Raw genomic sequence first — 18500 nt, 5'->3', positions numbered from 1 at the left:
TGATCCCTCGGGCAGGTTTCTTTTTGTGCAGGGGCATGTGTTTTCAGAGTCTTGGACCCTATTGAATATCTATGCTCCTAACTTCGATGACCATATGTTTATTCAGAATGTCTTCCTTCAGGTTGCTCAAGCACCACCAGGATGGCTACTGGTTGGAGTAGATTTTCATTTTTGTTTAGATACAGTTCTTGATAGGTCCTCTGATAAACCCTCACTTCTTACCAAAGCCGGCAAGCTCACCGTGTCATTCATGAAAGATCTTAATTTGCTAGACATCTGGAGACAGTTGCACCCACAGAATAGGGACTACTCTCTTTATTCACACCCACACAACACACACGCATAGATAACTTTTTACTATCGACCCAACTGTTTCATAGAGTGTTAGATATCGAGTATCTCCCCAGATTGCTTAGTGACCATTCTCCTCTGGTATTATCAATCTCCATTCCTACCAAGGTAAATGGAGCATATAGATGAAGACTAAATTCTACACTCCTAAAGCAACCTGAATTTTGTGCATTCATCAAAGAGCAGATCAGTATTTTTACTTTGACAAACAAACCCTCCGCTCCTGACAGTTTCATTCTTTGGGACACATTGAAGTCCTATCTGAGGGGACAGATCATTTCCTATACTAAAGGGCTGAAGAGAAAACGCGGTGCGGAACTGAATGTCCTTGAATCTGAAATCTCTAACCTACCAAAGAGGCCCGACTAAAGATCTATATCTATATTTTGGTAAATAAAAAACTGAAATATAATATTCTGAACACATATCAAGCTGAAAGGGCCATCACTAAATCAAAACAGCGTTATTACGAGCTTAGAGAGAAAGCACACAAAGTGTTGCCATGGCAACTGAAAGTAAGAGGACAATTAATGCTATAGAAACTCTTACTAATGAGATATCTTTCGACCCTACTGAAATTAATGATACTTTTAAGAAATATTACGAAGACCTCTACACTTACCAATCAAGCGATGATCTATCAGAGATCGACTCCTTTCTCTCCACTCTCAACCTCCCATGCCTGTCAGAGGAAGACAGAGAGCGCCTGAGTGAACAGTTCTCAGTTCCTGAATTGTTGGAGGCCATTAAATCCTTACCTTCTAATAAATCTCCTGGGGAGGATGGCTTCCCTCCAGAGTTCTATAAAGAATTTAGGGAGCTGTTGGTCCCCTACCTTATGGAGGTACTTAAAAAAGCTGGGGAAGACAACTGTCTTTCTCTCAAGCAGTGATTACTGAAATCCACAAGAAAGGGAAAAACTCGCTAAAGTGCGCCTCCTATAGACCAATCTACCTCCTTAAACACGGATTGTAAACTGGTCACCAAGATGCTATCTATGAGACTGGAGTCATGTCTTCCCCTGTTGGTCAACCCAGATCAGACTGGCTTCATAATTAATAGATTGTCCTCCAATAATCTCAGAAGGTTCTTTGATATTATTCACCCTGCTAACAAAAACAAAATACCTAGTGTCGCAGTCTCCCTCGACTCTGAAAAGGCCTTTGATAGGGTTGAATGGCCATACCTCTTTCGCGTCTTGTAAAAGTTTGGTTTAGGTACCGTGTTTGTAAATTTGATAAAATCACTCTACAAATCTCCTAAAGCTATGATTGCCCAGAACACTCCCTCTCTCACTTGCAGATCCTACTACAGTGTTATAGTTCTTTCTCTGGATATAAGGTCAATTTTGATAAAAGCGAAATCTTACCATTGTCTGTCTTTGACCACCATACCATCAAGCACAAGTTTCGTTTTAGATGGTCAACAATGGGCTTCACATATTTGGGCATAATGGTGGATGGTAACCTGAACAACCTATATAAACTCCATCTGGCCAGCTTGTTGCAAAAGGTGGAGGGTGACCTTTGTAAATGGATGGACTTGCCTCTCACTCTACTGGGTAGAATCAATGTAATTAAAATGAATGTCCTGCCCATATTTCTATATTTGTTTCAATCTCTCCCTATCCCTGTTCCCGCAGCATTCTTTTCCTCTCTCGACAAGCTGACCAGACGGTTTATCTGGCACGGCAAAACCCCTAGGGTTGGCCTGGATAAACTGACCCTTGATTACGGTCAAGGGGGCTTAAACCTCCCCAATTTTGGAATGTACTACTGGGCTGCACAGTCTAGGTTTCTGGCTCAGAGGTTTGACAATGGTCCCTCTCCCTCATGGTTGAACATGGAAAAGTCTGAGGTAAATGATGACACTGGGGCAGAATTGTTTTACAAATGGGACAGAAAATCTATAAAAACCATCACAGACAACACTTGAATCATACATTCTGTCCTGGCATGGTGCAAACTGCATGAGCTGTTCAGATGAGAGGGATTTCTTTCCCCTAAAACCCCTTTATGGAGCAATAGATTGATCCCTATGTTTTTCCAGAATAGTAACTTTAGACCATGGTCTGATAAGGGGATCACTCTTTTGGAACATTGTTACGAGGAGGGACTTCTTATGTCTTTTGAACAGCTGAAACAGAAATATCACTTGCCTAACAGGGACTTCTTTAGCTACCTACAACTACGAAACTTTATTAGGGTGACTCTCAAGGGACAATGGAACCTACCTAAGGTGTCACCTATTGAACAACTCTGCCATGCAGACCAACCACTGTTCAAGACCATTTCCCGTGTTTACGATGCTCTTATGTCAGGACTAACACTGCCTAAGCTAGATAAACCCCGACTTAGATGGGAAAAAGATCTGGGTATTGATCTTGATGAGGGTCTATGGAGTGACCTATGCAGGGATGGTGTTACATCCACATTGAACTCTAGATACAGATTGATCCAGTTTAATTTCCTCCATCAGCTCAATATCACCCCATCTAGACTGCACAAGTTCAACCCTGATATCTCCTCCCTATGTTTTAGATGTGGCTCAGATGAAGGAACATTCCTCCATTCCACTTGGCAGTGTTCAAAACTACACGGTTTCTGGCAGGGGGTGTGCGACACCATATCCTCAATTCACGGGGTTGCATTCCCTTTAGACCCAGAGGTCTGTCTACTGGGTAACTGTACTAACTCCAATCTTAGGCAAAGTCATACTATAAAGCTAACAGAAATATTGCTAGCGTTTGCCAAGAAATTTATTGCCTTGAAATGGAAATTGGATTCCTCCCTGCCAGTTGCAATGTGACTATCGGAAATTAATAGTTGTATCCCACTGGAGAAAATCACTTACTGCTTGAGGAATAAGTTAGTGACATTTTACAGAATTTGGCAACCTTTTATTGACTATATGGAGAATCTCCCCTCACATCACATTGATTAAATCTCTATATAATCCTTATATAATGTTTCACACGTAATGTATAATATGTAGCTTACAGCAGGTGACCATGTGATCCAATGTCTCATTATTATTTATTTTACTCTTTATTATGACTTATTTATTGTATGTTTGTATATACAATTTTTATTATAATTTTTATTTTTTTGTTACGCTCCTCTGTTACTGTCACTTTGTCCTTTTGCTGTCTAATATCTTTTCACTTTTGTTTTGAATGTTCTTAATTGGAAAATGCAAAAATACAATATAAAAAATAAAATAAAAATGTGACCCATTGGGCAAAAACTGTTTTAATCAATGTTGTTTTCACGTCATTTCAACCCCAAAAATTGATGTGATGACTTGGAAACTAATTGGATTTGCTAAAAGTATTCAACGTAAGGGAATTTCGTATTTTTTTCATCCAACTTTTAATTGAAATCCAATGACATGGCAATTTTTTGTTGTTGATTTCACATTGAATCACGTTAGATGACAACTCAAATCAAACTAGACGTTGTACTTAACCTTTTGTACTTCATGTTTTTATAATTTTATTGATGTTATGATGTACAGAGTCCTTTAATGTTTGGAAAAGCACTTATTAATGGGATGAAATGGTATTATTAGCATCACTGTTTTTTCTGTATCTGACTGTTGCTTGCAAAATTACTATCTGTAATGGAGATACAAGGTTATTCAGTTCTCCGTTTTTTTCTGTCTGTGTGTGCGTGTGCGTGCGCGTGCAGAATGAAGAGGTGCTGAAGAAGTGTGCCCAGGAGTACCTGGTCCGCGTCAGACAGGAAGAACAGAGATACCACACACTCAAGATCCACGCAGAGGAAAAACTAGACAAGTAACGATAGTCTAGTATTTCTTGTGTCTAGACTGCTTTTTCAGCAGACGTTTTATATGATTTGAGTCTCGACTCTAGGGATTGAGACGGTAAAAGTTTCAATGTGAAATATCTGATCATTATAAATATATCACTTTATCTAGTCTATTGTTCATTTGGCTATGTACTTTTGAGGCGAGGGACATTATCTTTCTATTGTTCACTCTCTCATTTCTTTGTGAGGTCTTCTTTTTTTTCTTTCTTTTCTTTCTTTAATGTTCCGCTCTCTGCTGTGTTGCAGAGCAAATGAAGATATCGCCCAAGTGCGCTCCAGAGCCGACTCAGAGAGTGTGGCTCTTCATGCCAGCCTGAGGAAGGAGCAGATGAAGGTGGACTCTTTGGAGAGAGCCCTCCATCAGAAGGTACTTGACTTGACATGAGTTAAATTGACTTGACTTGGCTTGACTTTATCCCTAAGGGAAAATGTGTCTGTAGGAATAATTGATAGTAAAAGAATAACTGGATACAAGAATTATGTTAGTTATCAATGGTTCCAAATGAGAAGCACAAAATGGCGCATTTCGACCAGGAAGTGTTTCATGATGTCGCATTTGTTAGTCACAAAAAAACAATTTAAATGCTGAGTCTTTGATTGAACAATCTCTACCTATCTCTCTATTCTTCACAGAACCAAGAAATTGAGGAGCTCACGAAAATCTGTGACGAACTAATAGCAAAGCTCGGAACGTTGGACTGATACCTGATATCATGAACTTTGGAGTTCTTGGATGTACTGTTCCACCAACATCTCTCCTCTCTGCCTTACCGTTGCAGCCAAGGCCTAACCATCCCCACCACCAGTAAATGACTGTCCACACATCAACACAATCTGAACCAGTCTCTGCTATTATAACTTATACACACAGGGAGTGACGGCGGTATTCACCCGCTGTCTCTCGAATGGAACAAATAAACTGCGAAACAGCTATGAGTATATGTTTTTTATGACCAATTGAAGTATTGATGTGGCAAATTGTAATGTGCATGTGCAGCTGTTATACGCATGTGGGGCCAAATCGTAACTTTTGCATAAATAAAGCATAGTATGGACATTACTGTCGATTTCTCCCTGTCGTGGGACTATGTGAGGGATCTGCTTGTAAGTTGCGTTGCGTACTGTGGGGTGTGTTTGTAAAGTATGTTCCACATCATGGATGATCAGTTTTGAAGAATGAGACAGAGACGTGTGATCCAGAAAGGGTTTGGGGGACATTCTTCTGCTGATACAGGGAAAGAGATCAACAATCAATCAGTTGGTGGCTCTCGTTTTGCAATCGCTTGCGTTCCACGGGTTTAGACTTTACACAATCATTCTGCTGCTATTCTAGTAACTACTAGAGATGGAGAGCGATCCATTTTTTATTTTATAGAGTTACCGATTCGATCTACTCTCATTTTATCTTCTATTGTTTTGTACCTTTCTTTAGGTAGGACATGCTTTTAGCGGTATGCTAGTATACTTTTTTTTTTTATCGATCAAGGGATTGCACATTTATTTTAATAACTATGTAGCTTCTTGTTATTTGATATCAACTTCAAACTGCAGTTTGTGGTCGATGCTCTAGATCTTTTATGTAGCTCCATGAGATATACTCTATATACCCATATTAATTATTATTATAGTTTGAAGGCAAAGCACACGTGTTTCATGTGTACAGCATATGTTAAAGTATCTTTGTTTGCTCATGTCTGTTATCACCACATGTCTGGAGGAGGTGCTTGGTTTTCTGTATTAACAATGCAACATTATTTGGAAAAACTCTTGTTACCGTATTCGTTGTTTGAACAAATATGTTTCATAATATAGACAATATAGGCTTTAATCCATATTCCTTGTGTCTTACCCCTTAGCTCATGTGGCTGAACAAAAGAGCACTATGACAAGAATATCTTAACAAATCCATCAACGGAGTAGTGACATATCCTGTTTATAATTGTACTTTTGCTCTCTTTAAGAATCGTTTGAAACTGACATGTTTTGTTTTCATCTTTCCTTTAGCTAGACACAGCATAGGGAGCTGTGGTTGTAAGCTTGGATTTCTGCAGTGCAGCCACAGTTAAGTTTCTCTACATGACCTTTGGAAAACAGGACAAATATTTTCTACCATCTCCATAATACTTGAGTTGCCAAATCTTTCCCTTGCCCTCAAAGCCCATCACTGTTAATGTTGTAGGCTCTGAGAATAACTTTAGCAGAAAACACTAATTATTATGACAGATTATGGCGGATCTGTAAACTATATACTAATGCAGATGTGGATTCTTGTTAAGTTAGATGTCCTCAGAGCGAACAAAAAGCTAACTGGTGACCAAACAGCACAACGACTAGTTCCTTTAATGTTATGGCAATGTAGAGGACTGGTTCCTTTCAACCTTTAGGACTACAAGGACCTACAGTACAGTATGTGGACATGGAACTGTCCCCAAGCCCACTTTAGGTGCTACCTAACTGAGTCATAGTTTGGGAGCCATTGCCTTATCATACCTGTTTCATGAATCATCATCATCCTCCTCATCATCATCAGTACCTTCAACTGCCAAATGTTATTGTTGTGCCAAATAAAGGGGTTTCAGGAGGAGGTATCATGACTTAAAGGTCTGACTTTGAAGTTGCTTGTCATTCTATCACTGCAGTATGTGTACATTTTATATTGTATGAAAATAATATAATTTTATTGGATTGTTCATACAGTACTTGTAAAGTGGAGGAACGAAACGTGCACAGATTCTATGATGGTTACTGATTGATATATATTTTTTTTTGTGCAGAAGGTATTTCCTGAATAAAAATGATCATTATTGTGAACTTTTTTTTACTTCAGTATAACTTTTAGGCTGGGATTTAAATTCGAGGCACTCTATAGAGTAGCGCACTGCACAGCCGAAGTGCCTAAAGGCAATTTCCCTGACGTTCATGGAGATCACATTCACAGTAAATGCTGCGCATGTCGGCTGACCTTCAAAAGTGAAGAGCAATGTGCTGCCGTTTAACGCGCCTTGGATTTAATCCCAGCCTTAGTGTATATGTTGTATGTGGACACCCCTTCAAATTAGTGGATTAGGCTATTTCAACCACATCACGCTTCACCATCTGGCACCATCCGCTGGACGAATCGGAGTTTGGCGGATGCCAGGAGAACGCTACCTGCCCCAATGCATAGTGCCAATTGTAACATTTGGTGGATGAAGAATAATGGTCTGGGGCTGGTTTTCATGGTTCGGGCTAGGCCCCTTAGTTCCAGTGAAGGGAAATCTCAACGCTAACCATACACTGACATTCTAGACGATTCTGTGCTTCCAACTTTGTGGCAACAGTTTGGGGAAGGCCCTTTCCTGTTTCAGCATGACAATGCCCCCGGGCACAAAGCGAGGTCCATACAGAAATGGTTTGTTGAGATCAGTGTGGAAGAACTTGACTGGCCTGCACAGAGCCCTGACCTCAACCCCATCGAACACCTTTGGGATGAATTGGAACGCCGACTGCGAGCCAGGCCTAATCGCCCAAAATCAGTGCACGAACTCACTAATTCTCTTGTGGCTGAATGGAAGCAAGTCCCCGCAATAATGTTCCAACAACTAGTAGAAAGCCTTCCCAGAAGAGTGGAGGCTGTTGTTGCAGCAATGGGGGACCACCTCCATATTAATTCCCATGACTTTGCAATGAGATGTTTGACAAGCAGGTGTCCACATACTTTTGGTCATGTAGTTTATTTTAGTATTAAACAATGTCTTACTGCAGTAACAGTCAGTAAACACTCAATTTCAACAGTGCCACAAGACTTTCAAAAACTTTCATCAAAATGTCTGAGGTAAAAAATGACTACTGAAGGTGTTATATATAGAGTAAAATATGCAGTACTGAGTACATAAACACCTGTGTGATAAATGTTTAATTTTAATTTGACTAATTAGTGTGCATGTTTAAGCTAAATCTGTGACGTAAAGTCTACTTAGTTTAAATGAGTTCACTCATAAAGCAGAACTTTGTCGACATTTGACAAATAAATGTTCAACAAAGGGAAATATTTACCTTACAAACATCAAGGAATTAAAGAAATAACAATACATATCTGGGCTGTGATTCTAACAATGTAGAGGACATACGTTACCAGAGATTTTATGTACTGTATTCAGGATTTCAAGCTGAAAGTCTGCACAAAATGTTTTTATTTATTTGGGACCTTATGATAATTGATACTTAATCTGATTACAGGCAACCAACTATTGGGATTTTTAAACTGATAGACTTTGTTTGGCTGATTAAGACCTCTTATTTTTCTCCAGCGTGTCAGCAAGCATCTTCTGCTTCATGTTCCTCAGGACATGCATGGTAATCTTCATAACCCCATCTCTGACACTGCGCTCCTGCTTCTCATCTTCAGCGTCCACCATTTCCTCGTCCTCTCTCTGACTTCAAAATAATCCTGGGTGATCTGAACTCAGAATCCTCTTGTTCTGAACTCAGCTCATTCCTCGCAAATGTGATGACATTCTCTCCCAAGTGTCTGAACACACAAAATGTAAAAGTTCAGATCGAAGGAACACCAAAGTTATTTCAACATATTGTAGAACTATAACTTCACTGAGGTAATCAAGACCAATATAAATCATCTCACCCTGACTATATAAAGGCCAGGTGTGTGTGATGCTGGGCAGACCGACCACTGGGAATATCTGACTCTGATCTCTGCTGTTGGTCTCTGGAAAAAACATGAGATTGTACACCTTACTCTGTACATACATATGAAACTTCCATTTAAATTCAGCAAAAAATGAAAGAAGTATATACCAAACAGAGGTACAAGAGCTATATCTTAAAATACAGCACATAATCATATGCCCATATGATATTTATAAACCTGTGTGTGTGTGTATGTGTGTGTCCAGGTAAATCCCAGCCTAAAAGTTTTAATAGTTTTACTGAAGTAAAAAAAGTTCACAATGATGATCATTTTTATTCAGGAAATGCCTTCTGCACAAAATATATACACTGCTCAAAAAAATTAAGGGAACACTAAAATAACACATCCTAGATCTGAATGAATGAAATATTCTTATTAAATACTTTTTTATTTACATAGTTGAATGTGCTGACAACAAAATCACACAAAAATGATCAATGTAAATCAAATTTATCAACCCATGGAGGTCTGGATTTGGAGTCACACTCAAAATTAAAGTGGAAAACCACACTACAGGCTGATCCAACTTTGATGTAATGTCCTTAAAACAAGTCAAAATGAGGCTCAGTAGTGTGTGTGGCCTCCACGTGCCTGTATGACCTCCCTACAACGCCTGGGAATGCTCCTGGTGAGGTGGAGGATGGTCTCCTGAGGGATCTCCTCCCAGACCTGGACTAAAGCATCCGCCAACTCATGGACAGTCTGTGGTGCAACGTGGCGTTTGTGGATGGAGCGAGACATGATGTCCCAGATGTGCTCAATTGGATTCAGGTCTGGGGAACGGGCGGGCCAGTCCATAGCATCAATGCCTTCCTCTTGCAGGAACTGCTGACACACTCCAGCCACATGAGGTCTAGTATTGTCTTGCATTAGGAGGAACCCAGGGCCAACCGCACCAGCATATGGTCTCACAAGGTGTCTGAGGATCTCATCTCGGTACCTAATGGCAGTCAGGCTACCTCTGGCGAGCACATGGAGGGCTGTGCGGCCCCCCAAAGAAATGCCACCCCACACCATGACTGACCCACCGCCAAACCGGTCATGCTGGAGGATGTTGCAGGCAGCAGAACGTTCTCCACGGCGTCTCCAGACTCTGTCACGTCTGTCACATGTGCTCATGTGCTCAGTGTGAACCTGCTTTCATCTGTGAAGAGCACAGGGAGCCAGTGGCGAATTTGCCAATCTTGGTGTTCTCTGGCAAATGCCAAACGTCCTGCACGGTGTTGGGCTGTAAGCACAACCCCCACCTGTGGACGTCGGGCCCTCATACCACCCTCATGGAGTCTGTTTCTGACCGTTTGAGCAGACACATGCACATTTGTGGCCTGCTGGAGGTCATTTTGCAGGGCTCTGGCAGTGCTCCATCTGCTCCTCCTTGCACAAAGGCTGAAGTAGCGGTCCTGCTGCTGGGTTGTTGCCCTCCTACAGCCTCCTCCACGTCTCCTGATGTACTGGCCTGTCTCCTGGAAGCGCCTCCATGCTCTGGACACTACGCTGACAGACACAGCAAACCTTCTTGCCACAGCTCGCATTGATGTGCCATCCTGGATGAGCTGCACTACCTGAGCCACTTGTGTGGGTTGTAGACTCCATCTCATGCTACCACTAGAGTGAAAGCACCGCCAGCATTCAAAAGTGACCAAAACATCAGCCAGGAAGCATAGGAACTGAGAAGTGGTCTGTGGTCACCACTTGCAGAACCATTACTTTATTGGGGGTGTCTTGCTAATTGCCTATAATTTCCACCTTTTGTCCATTCCATTTGCACAACAGCATGTGAAATATATTGTCAATCAGTGTTGCTTCCTAAGTGGACAGTTTGATTTCACAGAAGTGTGATTTACTTGGAGTTACATTGTGTTGTTTAAGTGTTTCCTTTATTTTTTTGAGCAGTGTATACATCAATCAGTAAACATCATAGAATCTGTGCACGTTTCGTTCCTCCACTTTACAAATACTGTATGAACAATCCAATAAAAATATATTATTTTCATACAATATAAAATGTACACATACTGCAGTGATAGAATGACAAGCAACTTCAAAGTCAGACCTTTAAGTCATGATACCTCCTCCTGAAACCCCTTTATTTGGCACAATAATAACATTTGGCAGTTGAAGGTACTGATGATGATGAGGAGGATGATGAGGATTCGTGAAACAGGTATGATAAGGCAATGGCTCCCAAACTATGACTCAGTTAGGTAGCACCTAAAGTGGGCTTGGGGACAGTTCCATGTCCACATACTGTACTGTAGGTCCTTGTAGTCCTAAAGGTTGAAAGGAACCAGTCCTCTACATTGCCATAACATTAAAGGAACTAGTCGTTGTGCTGTTTGGCCACCAGTTAGCTTTTTGTTCGCTCTGAGAACATCTAACTTAACAAGAATCCACATCTGCATTAGTATATAGTTTACAGATCCGTCATAATCTGTCATAATAATTAGTGTTTTCTGCAAAAGTTATTCTCAGAGCCTACAACATTAACAGTGATGGGCTTTGAGGGCAAGGGAAAGATTTGGCAACTCAAGTATTATGGAGATGGTAGAAAATATTTGTTCTGTTTTCCAAAGGTCATGCAGAGAAACTTAACTGTGGCTGCACTGCAGAAAGCCAAGCTTACAACCACAGCTCCCTATGCTGTGTCTAGCTAAAGGAAAGATGAAAACAAAACATGTCAGTTTCAAACGATTCTTCAAGAGAGCAAAAGTACAATTATAAACAGGATATGTCACTACTCCGTTGATGGATTTGTTAAGATATTCTTGTCATAGTGCTCTTTTGTTCAGCCACATGAGCTAAGGGGTAAGACACAAGGAATATGGATTAAAGCCTATATTGTCTATATTATGAAACATATTTGTTCAAACAACGAATACGGTAACAAGAGTTTTTCCAAATAATGTTGCATTGTTAATACAGAAAACCAAGCACCTCCTCCAGACATGTGGTGATAACAGACATGAGCAAACAAAGATACTTTAACATATGCTATACACATGAAACACGTGTGCTTTGCCTTCAAACTATAATAATAATTAATACGGGTATATAGAGTATATCTCATGGAGCTACATAAAAGATCTAGAGCATCGACCACAAACTGCAGTTTGAAGTTGATATCAAATAACAAGCTACATAGTTATTAAAATAAATGTGCAATCCCTTGACACACACACACAAACACACACACACACAGGTTTATAAATATCATATGGGCATTTGATTATTTTAAGATATAGCTCTTGTACCTCTGTTTGGTAGATACGTCTTTCTTGCTGAATTTAAATGGTAGTTTCATAGACTGGGTACTCTTCATGGGAACACAGCTGGGTAGAGGGGAGTCTCGTCTTTCCAGCTGGATTGGGCTTCAACACAACAGAGTCAGACCTTCAGTCTCTAGTCTACTCTGTCTAATGATGATGTAATATACAAACTCGGAGCATAAATGCTACAGTGTACTCACGCATGCACCCACCCATGCATGCATGCACGCACCCACTCACTCTCTTTCTCCCTTTCCTCCCACCTTTTAGCTTTTGTGTTACTGTCATGTTCCCCTGAGAGATTCATCTTAGAGGCAGTGTCGTCCTCTCTCAACCCCACAGAGACTCATCAGAGGCAGTGTTCGGGCCAGTAACCGAAAGGTTGCTGGATCGAATCCCTGAGCTGACAAGGTAAAAATCTGTCGTTCTGCCCCTGAGCAAGGCAGTTAACCCACTGTCCCCCTGTCGCCGAAAACATGGATGTCGATTATGGCAGCCCCCGCCCCGCACCTCTCTGATTCAGAGGGTATTGGGTTAAATGCGGAAGACACATTTCAGTGGAATGCATTCAGTTGTACAACTGACTAGGTTTCCCCTTTCTGTTCCCCTTCCCTCTCTCCCTAGAGAGCCTCTTTGAGCCTAAACACAGACATGCAGCGTATGTTATAGTGAATCAATAATACAGACAGCGATATAATAGTCATAAAACATAGCAGTTGAAGCAAAGTACAATGAAGGACAATACAGTTACCAATAAAAAAATGCGTACGGAACAGTCTTGATAGGGATAATTTGGGAATAAGGATGACCTTGTATATAACATTTCTATTCGGAGTTCTGGTTGCCATTCATTCCTCTTACGTAGTCAATTCTTTGTTTCTCTGATTCAAGCTCAGTGATACAAACTGTTACAAGTGAAGTGCTTTGTCAATGCTGTATCAATAAACCCAAGCCACAGTCCAGTGGAACAAACTGACACCTTGGCATAAGTACCACACCAGTGTTTACTAATTTAGCCTTTTCTTGTATTTACTTTACTAGAATAATAACCACTGTCAACCTTTTGTTTGTAGGTTATGCTCTATCTAGGTAGAGAATGTGACAATGTTGCACTAGATCAAGTCCTTATCTCCATTGTGCAGAAAGCTTTCCTTCTGCTACGCTACTAGAATCAGACGATACATTTCATATGTTTTCATCGTTAGTTGGGTCCTTGCCATGTGGTTTGGAATCACAACTAGAACATCAGGACATCAAATCACTGAAATATCTTTATTTCTGTTCTTGAAGACAGCTTGAGAAAAATTGTTTGTGCACCTCTGAGGTACAATGTAGCTCTTTGGCCTTTTAAGTGGCCTTCTCTGGCCTTCTACAACTGAACTTTGGATTCCATAATACCAGCAATAAATGATGACAGGTAAAGTTCTGGGTGTATAATATTTTTTTTAAAATGATAATTAATAACTGAAGTTAATATCCAAAATATTTTACCATGTAAACACCAACCAAACATGCAGGTTGACTCCACTTAGATTGTTTGAGAAAATATTTTTGATAGTATTTTATCTATTTTTTATTAAAAGGAATTCACAGAGCAGGTGTGAAGGCTCCAGCCAAAGTCTGTATTGGGTATGATCACACTCCTGCAGGGGCCTACTCTCTGTTGGCCACTTGATGGGGGAACAGCACGGCAATATCAACTTCAGGATAGAGTAGGCTCACTCTATGGTCCTGTTTGAATACCATTTGAATATTTTCCTTCCTTGAGGAAATCACAGATCTGGTATGGTAAAATGGTGAAAGGACACGAGTGGAATACATTATATCACCTGCTATTGACACACACACACACACACACACACACACACACACACACACACACACACACACACACACACACACACACACACACACACACACACAGGATCATTGACAGATCAGGATGAAATTATGTATTTTAAAGATAGACAGAGTCAGAAACCTGAGAAACTCAACAGAGTGAGGTGCTAGGCAGCCAATCTATCTCAAGCATCGGTCTTTATGTTAAAAACTTCCATCACATTTCCCAGATCTACATCCAGGGGTTGTCACTTCAGAAGCTTATTGTTCACAGGATATTGTTTACACTTCTGGAATTGTCTTTGTTTATAAGCTGCTGGAAAGCATTCTAATATTAGGCTCATTGAGGTGAGAGAATGTGTTTGTAGCTTATGTAGCCTGTGATGTAGGGCAGGCCTATGCCTACTAGTCTTTTATATTGTCTGGTGCAATGTAAAGTCTATTTTATGGGGATCAATTTAGCAAGCCTTTATGGAAATATAACCTATTTGTTTTGGTGGAAATGTTGTTTTCTTCCCCTAGCAACTGGCCGAACTTTATACTAGTGCTACAACAAGCCAAGTTCAGTTGTTTCATAACCCTCCTGTGGACAAGGGGGCGGGAAGGATGCCGAAGACGTCATGACTGCAGGACTCCGCTTCCATAGATATTAAGGGAGGAGAACGTTTCGAGGAACGACCGGAGTGAAGGCTTGACGACATCACTGCTGCAGCCTAGACACTGAGAAGCCCAATTCGATTGAAACGCTGCTCTTTTTGGCGCGAGATCATCTTCGGCATTTCTTCAAGTAAGTGGGTATTTTTTATGCACATTATAGCTGTTCCAGATGCAGAGCATTTTAAATAAATAACGGGAAAATCTTGAAGTTACCCGGTACTTTTAAAAAACATTTTTTTTTCTAAAAACAACAGTTCATGAAATAACTTTAAAAAGTGTCAACTGTAGCCATTTATTTCCCTCTATAGTTTATTCGCCTAAATCATTTTTTGTTTTGTTGCTTTTTTGTGTCAGCAATTAGACATTGTTCTTAAGTGGGGCTAGTTACCCCCTAGTACGCTAATAGCTATCCAAGTCAACTTTAGGAAATTCTCTACCCTTGCCATAACTTGCTTTGTGTAGTTGAGCAGGGGGGACTGGCCATCTGGCATTTCAGGCAAATGCCAGAAGGGCTGGTCTATTTTTAGTCTAGTGGTTGGGCCTGTCTAATTCTTTTTTATTTTGGGAGAAGATTATCATTATCTGCTAATAGGGGGGGGGGGGGGGGGGGGGGAGACTTATCTTTGTCTGCCTTTTGCTGGAAAACGGTTGCCGGGGCTTTGATAGGTGGTCTTTACTGCCTGAGTTATTTACAGTCCACTCCTAAATTATTGTCCCCCTTGATAAAGACTGTATAAAATAAATAAATAATAATACAAATACTAAGCTATATTGTTTGGCAAAAAATGTTGGGAAATGATATTATTTTACACTAATACAATTGCTCAAAGGAAGTGATTTTGTTTAACAAGTAATACAAATAAACACAAAAAAAGATAGTTGTCAAAATTATAGGCACCCCTAAAGATTCTTAGAAATAACATCTGCATTAACATTCTACTTATTATTTTTTTTAAATCTCAGTTTAAAATCACTGGAACAGTGGTAGACCTGTTGGATTTGGACGGATGTGTATCTTGTCCCCACACACAGTGAGGAAGATGGTTCAGGAGGCAAAGGAAAATCCAAGGGCCACAGTTGGAGAAATACAGAACTGGGTGTCAACTTGGGGTCATCAAGTCTCCGAATCTACAATTAGATGCCACCCCCATGACAATAGGCTCTTTGGAAGTGTTGACAGTTCTATTTTATTTTATTGAAAGCGACCAACAAATGTAAACACCTGGAGTTTGCTAAACGACATTGGCACTAGGGTTGAACCGAGTCCTATGGTCAGATGAGACAAAAATAGATTTTAGTTTTTATTTCACCTTTATTTAACCAGGTAGGCCAGTTGAGAACAAGTTCTCATTTACAACTGCGACCTGGCCAAGATAAAGCAAAGTGCGACAAAAACAACAACACAGAGTTACACATAAACAAGCATACAGTCAATAACACAATAGACAAATCTATGTACAGTGTGTGCAAATGTAGAAGAGTAGGGAGGTAGGCAATAAATAGAGGTGAAATAATTACAATTTAGCATTAACACTGGAGTGATAGATGTGCAGATGATGTGCAAGTAGAGATACTGGGGTGCAAAGAGCAAGAGGATAAATAACAATATGGGGATGAGGTAGTTGGGTGTGCTATTTACAGATTGGCTGTGTACAGGTACAGTGATCGGTAAGCTGCTCTGACAGCTGATGCTTAAAGTTAGAGAGGGAGATATCAGACTCCAGCTTCAGAGATTTTTGCAATTCGTTCCAGTCATTGGCAGCAGAGAACTGTAAGGAAGGCGGGCAAAGGAAGTGTTGGCTTTGGGGATGACCAGTGAAATATACCTGCTGGAGTGCGTACTACAGGTGGGTGTTGCTATGGTGACCAGTGAGCTGAGATAAGGCGGGGCTTTACCTAGCAAAGACTTATAGAGGACCTAGAGCCAGTGGGTTTGGCGACAAATTTGTATTGAGGGCCAGCCAACGAGAGCATACAGGTCGCAGTGGTGAGTAGTATATGGGGCTTTGGTGACAAAACGGATGGCACTGTGATAGACTGCATCCAATTTGCTGAGTATAGTGTTGGAGACTATTTTGTAAATGACATCGCCAAAGTCGAGGATCGGTAGGATAGTCAGTTTTACGAGGGTATGTTTGGCAGCATGAGTGAAGGAGGCTTCGTTGTGAAATAGGAAGCCGATTCTAGATGTAATTTTGGATTGGAGATGCTTAATGTGAGTCTGGAAGGAGAGTTTACGGTCTAAACAGACACCTACCGGTAGGTATTTGTAGATGTCCACATATTCTAAGTCAGAACCGTCCAGAGTAGTGATGCTAGTCGGGCGGGCAGGTGCGGGCAACAGTTGGTTGAAGAGCATGCATTTAGTTTCACTAACATTTAAAAGCATTGGAGGCCACGGAAGAAGTGCTGTATGGCATTGAAGCTCGTTTGGAGGTTTGTTAACACAGTGTCCAAAGAAGGGCCAGGTGTATACAGAATGGTGTCGTCTACGTAGAGGTGGATCAGGGAATCACCCGCAGCAAGAGTGACATCATTGATAAATACAGAGAAAAGAGTTTGCCCGAGAATTGAACCCTGTGGCACCCCCATAGAGACTGCCAGAGGTCCGGACAACAGGCCCTCCGATTTGACACTCTGAGCTCTATCTGAGAAGTAATTGGTGAACCAGGCGAGGCAGTCATTTGAGAAACCAAGGCTATTGAGTCTGTCTATAAGAATGCAATGATTGACAGAGTCGAAAGCCTTGGCCAGGTCGATGAAGATGTCTTTGGCCACTCAAACCAGAGGTGGGTTTGGTGTCAAAAGAATGATGGATGTGCAGAAAATAACCTTATACCTACTGTAAAATATGGTGATAGATCTTGATGTTATGGGGTTGTTTTGTTTTCACTGATCCTAGGACCCTTGTTAAGTAAAACTGCATCATGAACTCTACCAAGTACCAGGACATTTGAGTAAAAAACCTGCTTGCCTCTGCCGAGAAGCTGAAACTATCTTCCAGCAAGACAATGACCACAAGCACACATCAAAATCCAGAAAGAAATGGTTTATTGACCACAAAATCTACATTTTGCAATGGCCATCTCAGTCTCTGGACTTGAACCCCTTTGAAAAGCTGTGGTTTGAATTGAATAGGGCAGTCCATAAGCGCAGACCAAAGGATATCAATGATCTGGAAAGATTCTGTATGGAGGAATCATCTAAGATCCCTTTCAATGTGTTGTCCAATCATTAAACATTATAGAAAGGGGAGAGTGCAAAACATGTTGAAAACAGGGGTACCAATCATTTTTGACTTGCTAAATAAAATGTATTTCTCTGAGCAATTGTGTCAGTATAAAATAATTTCCCCCAAAAATGTAGCATACAATATAGCTCAGTATTTGTATTATTTATTTTATTAGTCTTTTTTGCTCATCTTTATTTTTTAAATTTATTTAACCTTTATTTATTTTATCAAGGGTGTCAATCATTTGTGGTGACTGTATATTACTTCACTATTTCATAAAATTAAGTACTTTTTTTTACTGCTGCTAAAGTGATTGCAGCTTGGGAATATGAAATCAGAGCCACATTGTGGTTGCAGACGGTTACTGTAAGGTCAGGGAAAGATTGAAAGCCAGTCAGAAATGTTGAAAAAGTGCTGACAAATCCCTCTTAATATGTTCCATATAAGAAACGTCCGGGTCAGGGCTGGTCCTTGCCATTCTGCCACCCTAGGCGAGACCAAAAAATCACACCACCCCTAGAAAACCAGAATAGTTCCAGTAAGAAAAATTATGTTGAAAAGACATGTAAAATACGTATTTTCCAGACGTTGAAGTTAGGTTCAATTTAGGTTCTGAATGAAAGGTGAAAAGACAGATT

The 18500-nt window shown here is 40.6% G+C and overlaps 2 protein-coding genes across 5 annotated transcripts in view; both read left to right on the top strand.

Moving 5' to 3' along the window:
• The window catches only part of LOC129844921 (transforming acidic coiled-coil-containing protein 1-like), a 45029-nt gene extending 38037 nt beyond the window's left edge, over window positions 1-6992 (top strand). For all 4 annotated transcript variants that reach the window (XM_055913104.1, XM_055913098.1, XM_055913090.1 and 1 more), the window contains 3 exons: window positions 4041-4147; window positions 4428-4548; window positions 4815-6992. In XM_055913104.1, the coding sequence (XP_055769079.1) occupies window positions 4041-4147; window positions 4428-4548; window positions 4815-4883 (297 nt within the window). In that variant the 3' untranslated portion in view covers window positions 4884-6992. The remainder of the gene's footprint in view (window positions 1-4040; window positions 4148-4427; window positions 4549-4814) is intronic.
• Window positions 6993-14637: 7645 nt separating this feature from the next.
• LOC129844910 (lysyl oxidase homolog 2A-like) overlaps window positions 14638-18500 on the top strand; it is a 49426-nt gene continuing 45563 nt past the window's right edge. The window contains exon 1 of the mRNA XM_055913073.1: window positions 14638-14760. The gene's annotated coding sequence lies outside the window, so the exon portion shown is untranslated. The remainder of the gene's footprint in view (window positions 14761-18500) is intronic.

This window comes from Salvelinus fontinalis, chromosome 3, assembly GCF_029448725.1.
Source record: "Salvelinus fontinalis isolate EN_2023a chromosome 3, ASM2944872v1, whole genome shotgun sequence".
Taxonomy (NCBI): Eukaryota; Metazoa; Chordata; class Actinopteri; order Salmoniformes; family Salmonidae; genus Salvelinus; species Salvelinus fontinalis.
Note: the sequence above shows the minus strand (reverse complement) of the source record. Positions and strands in the feature narration are given on the sequence as shown.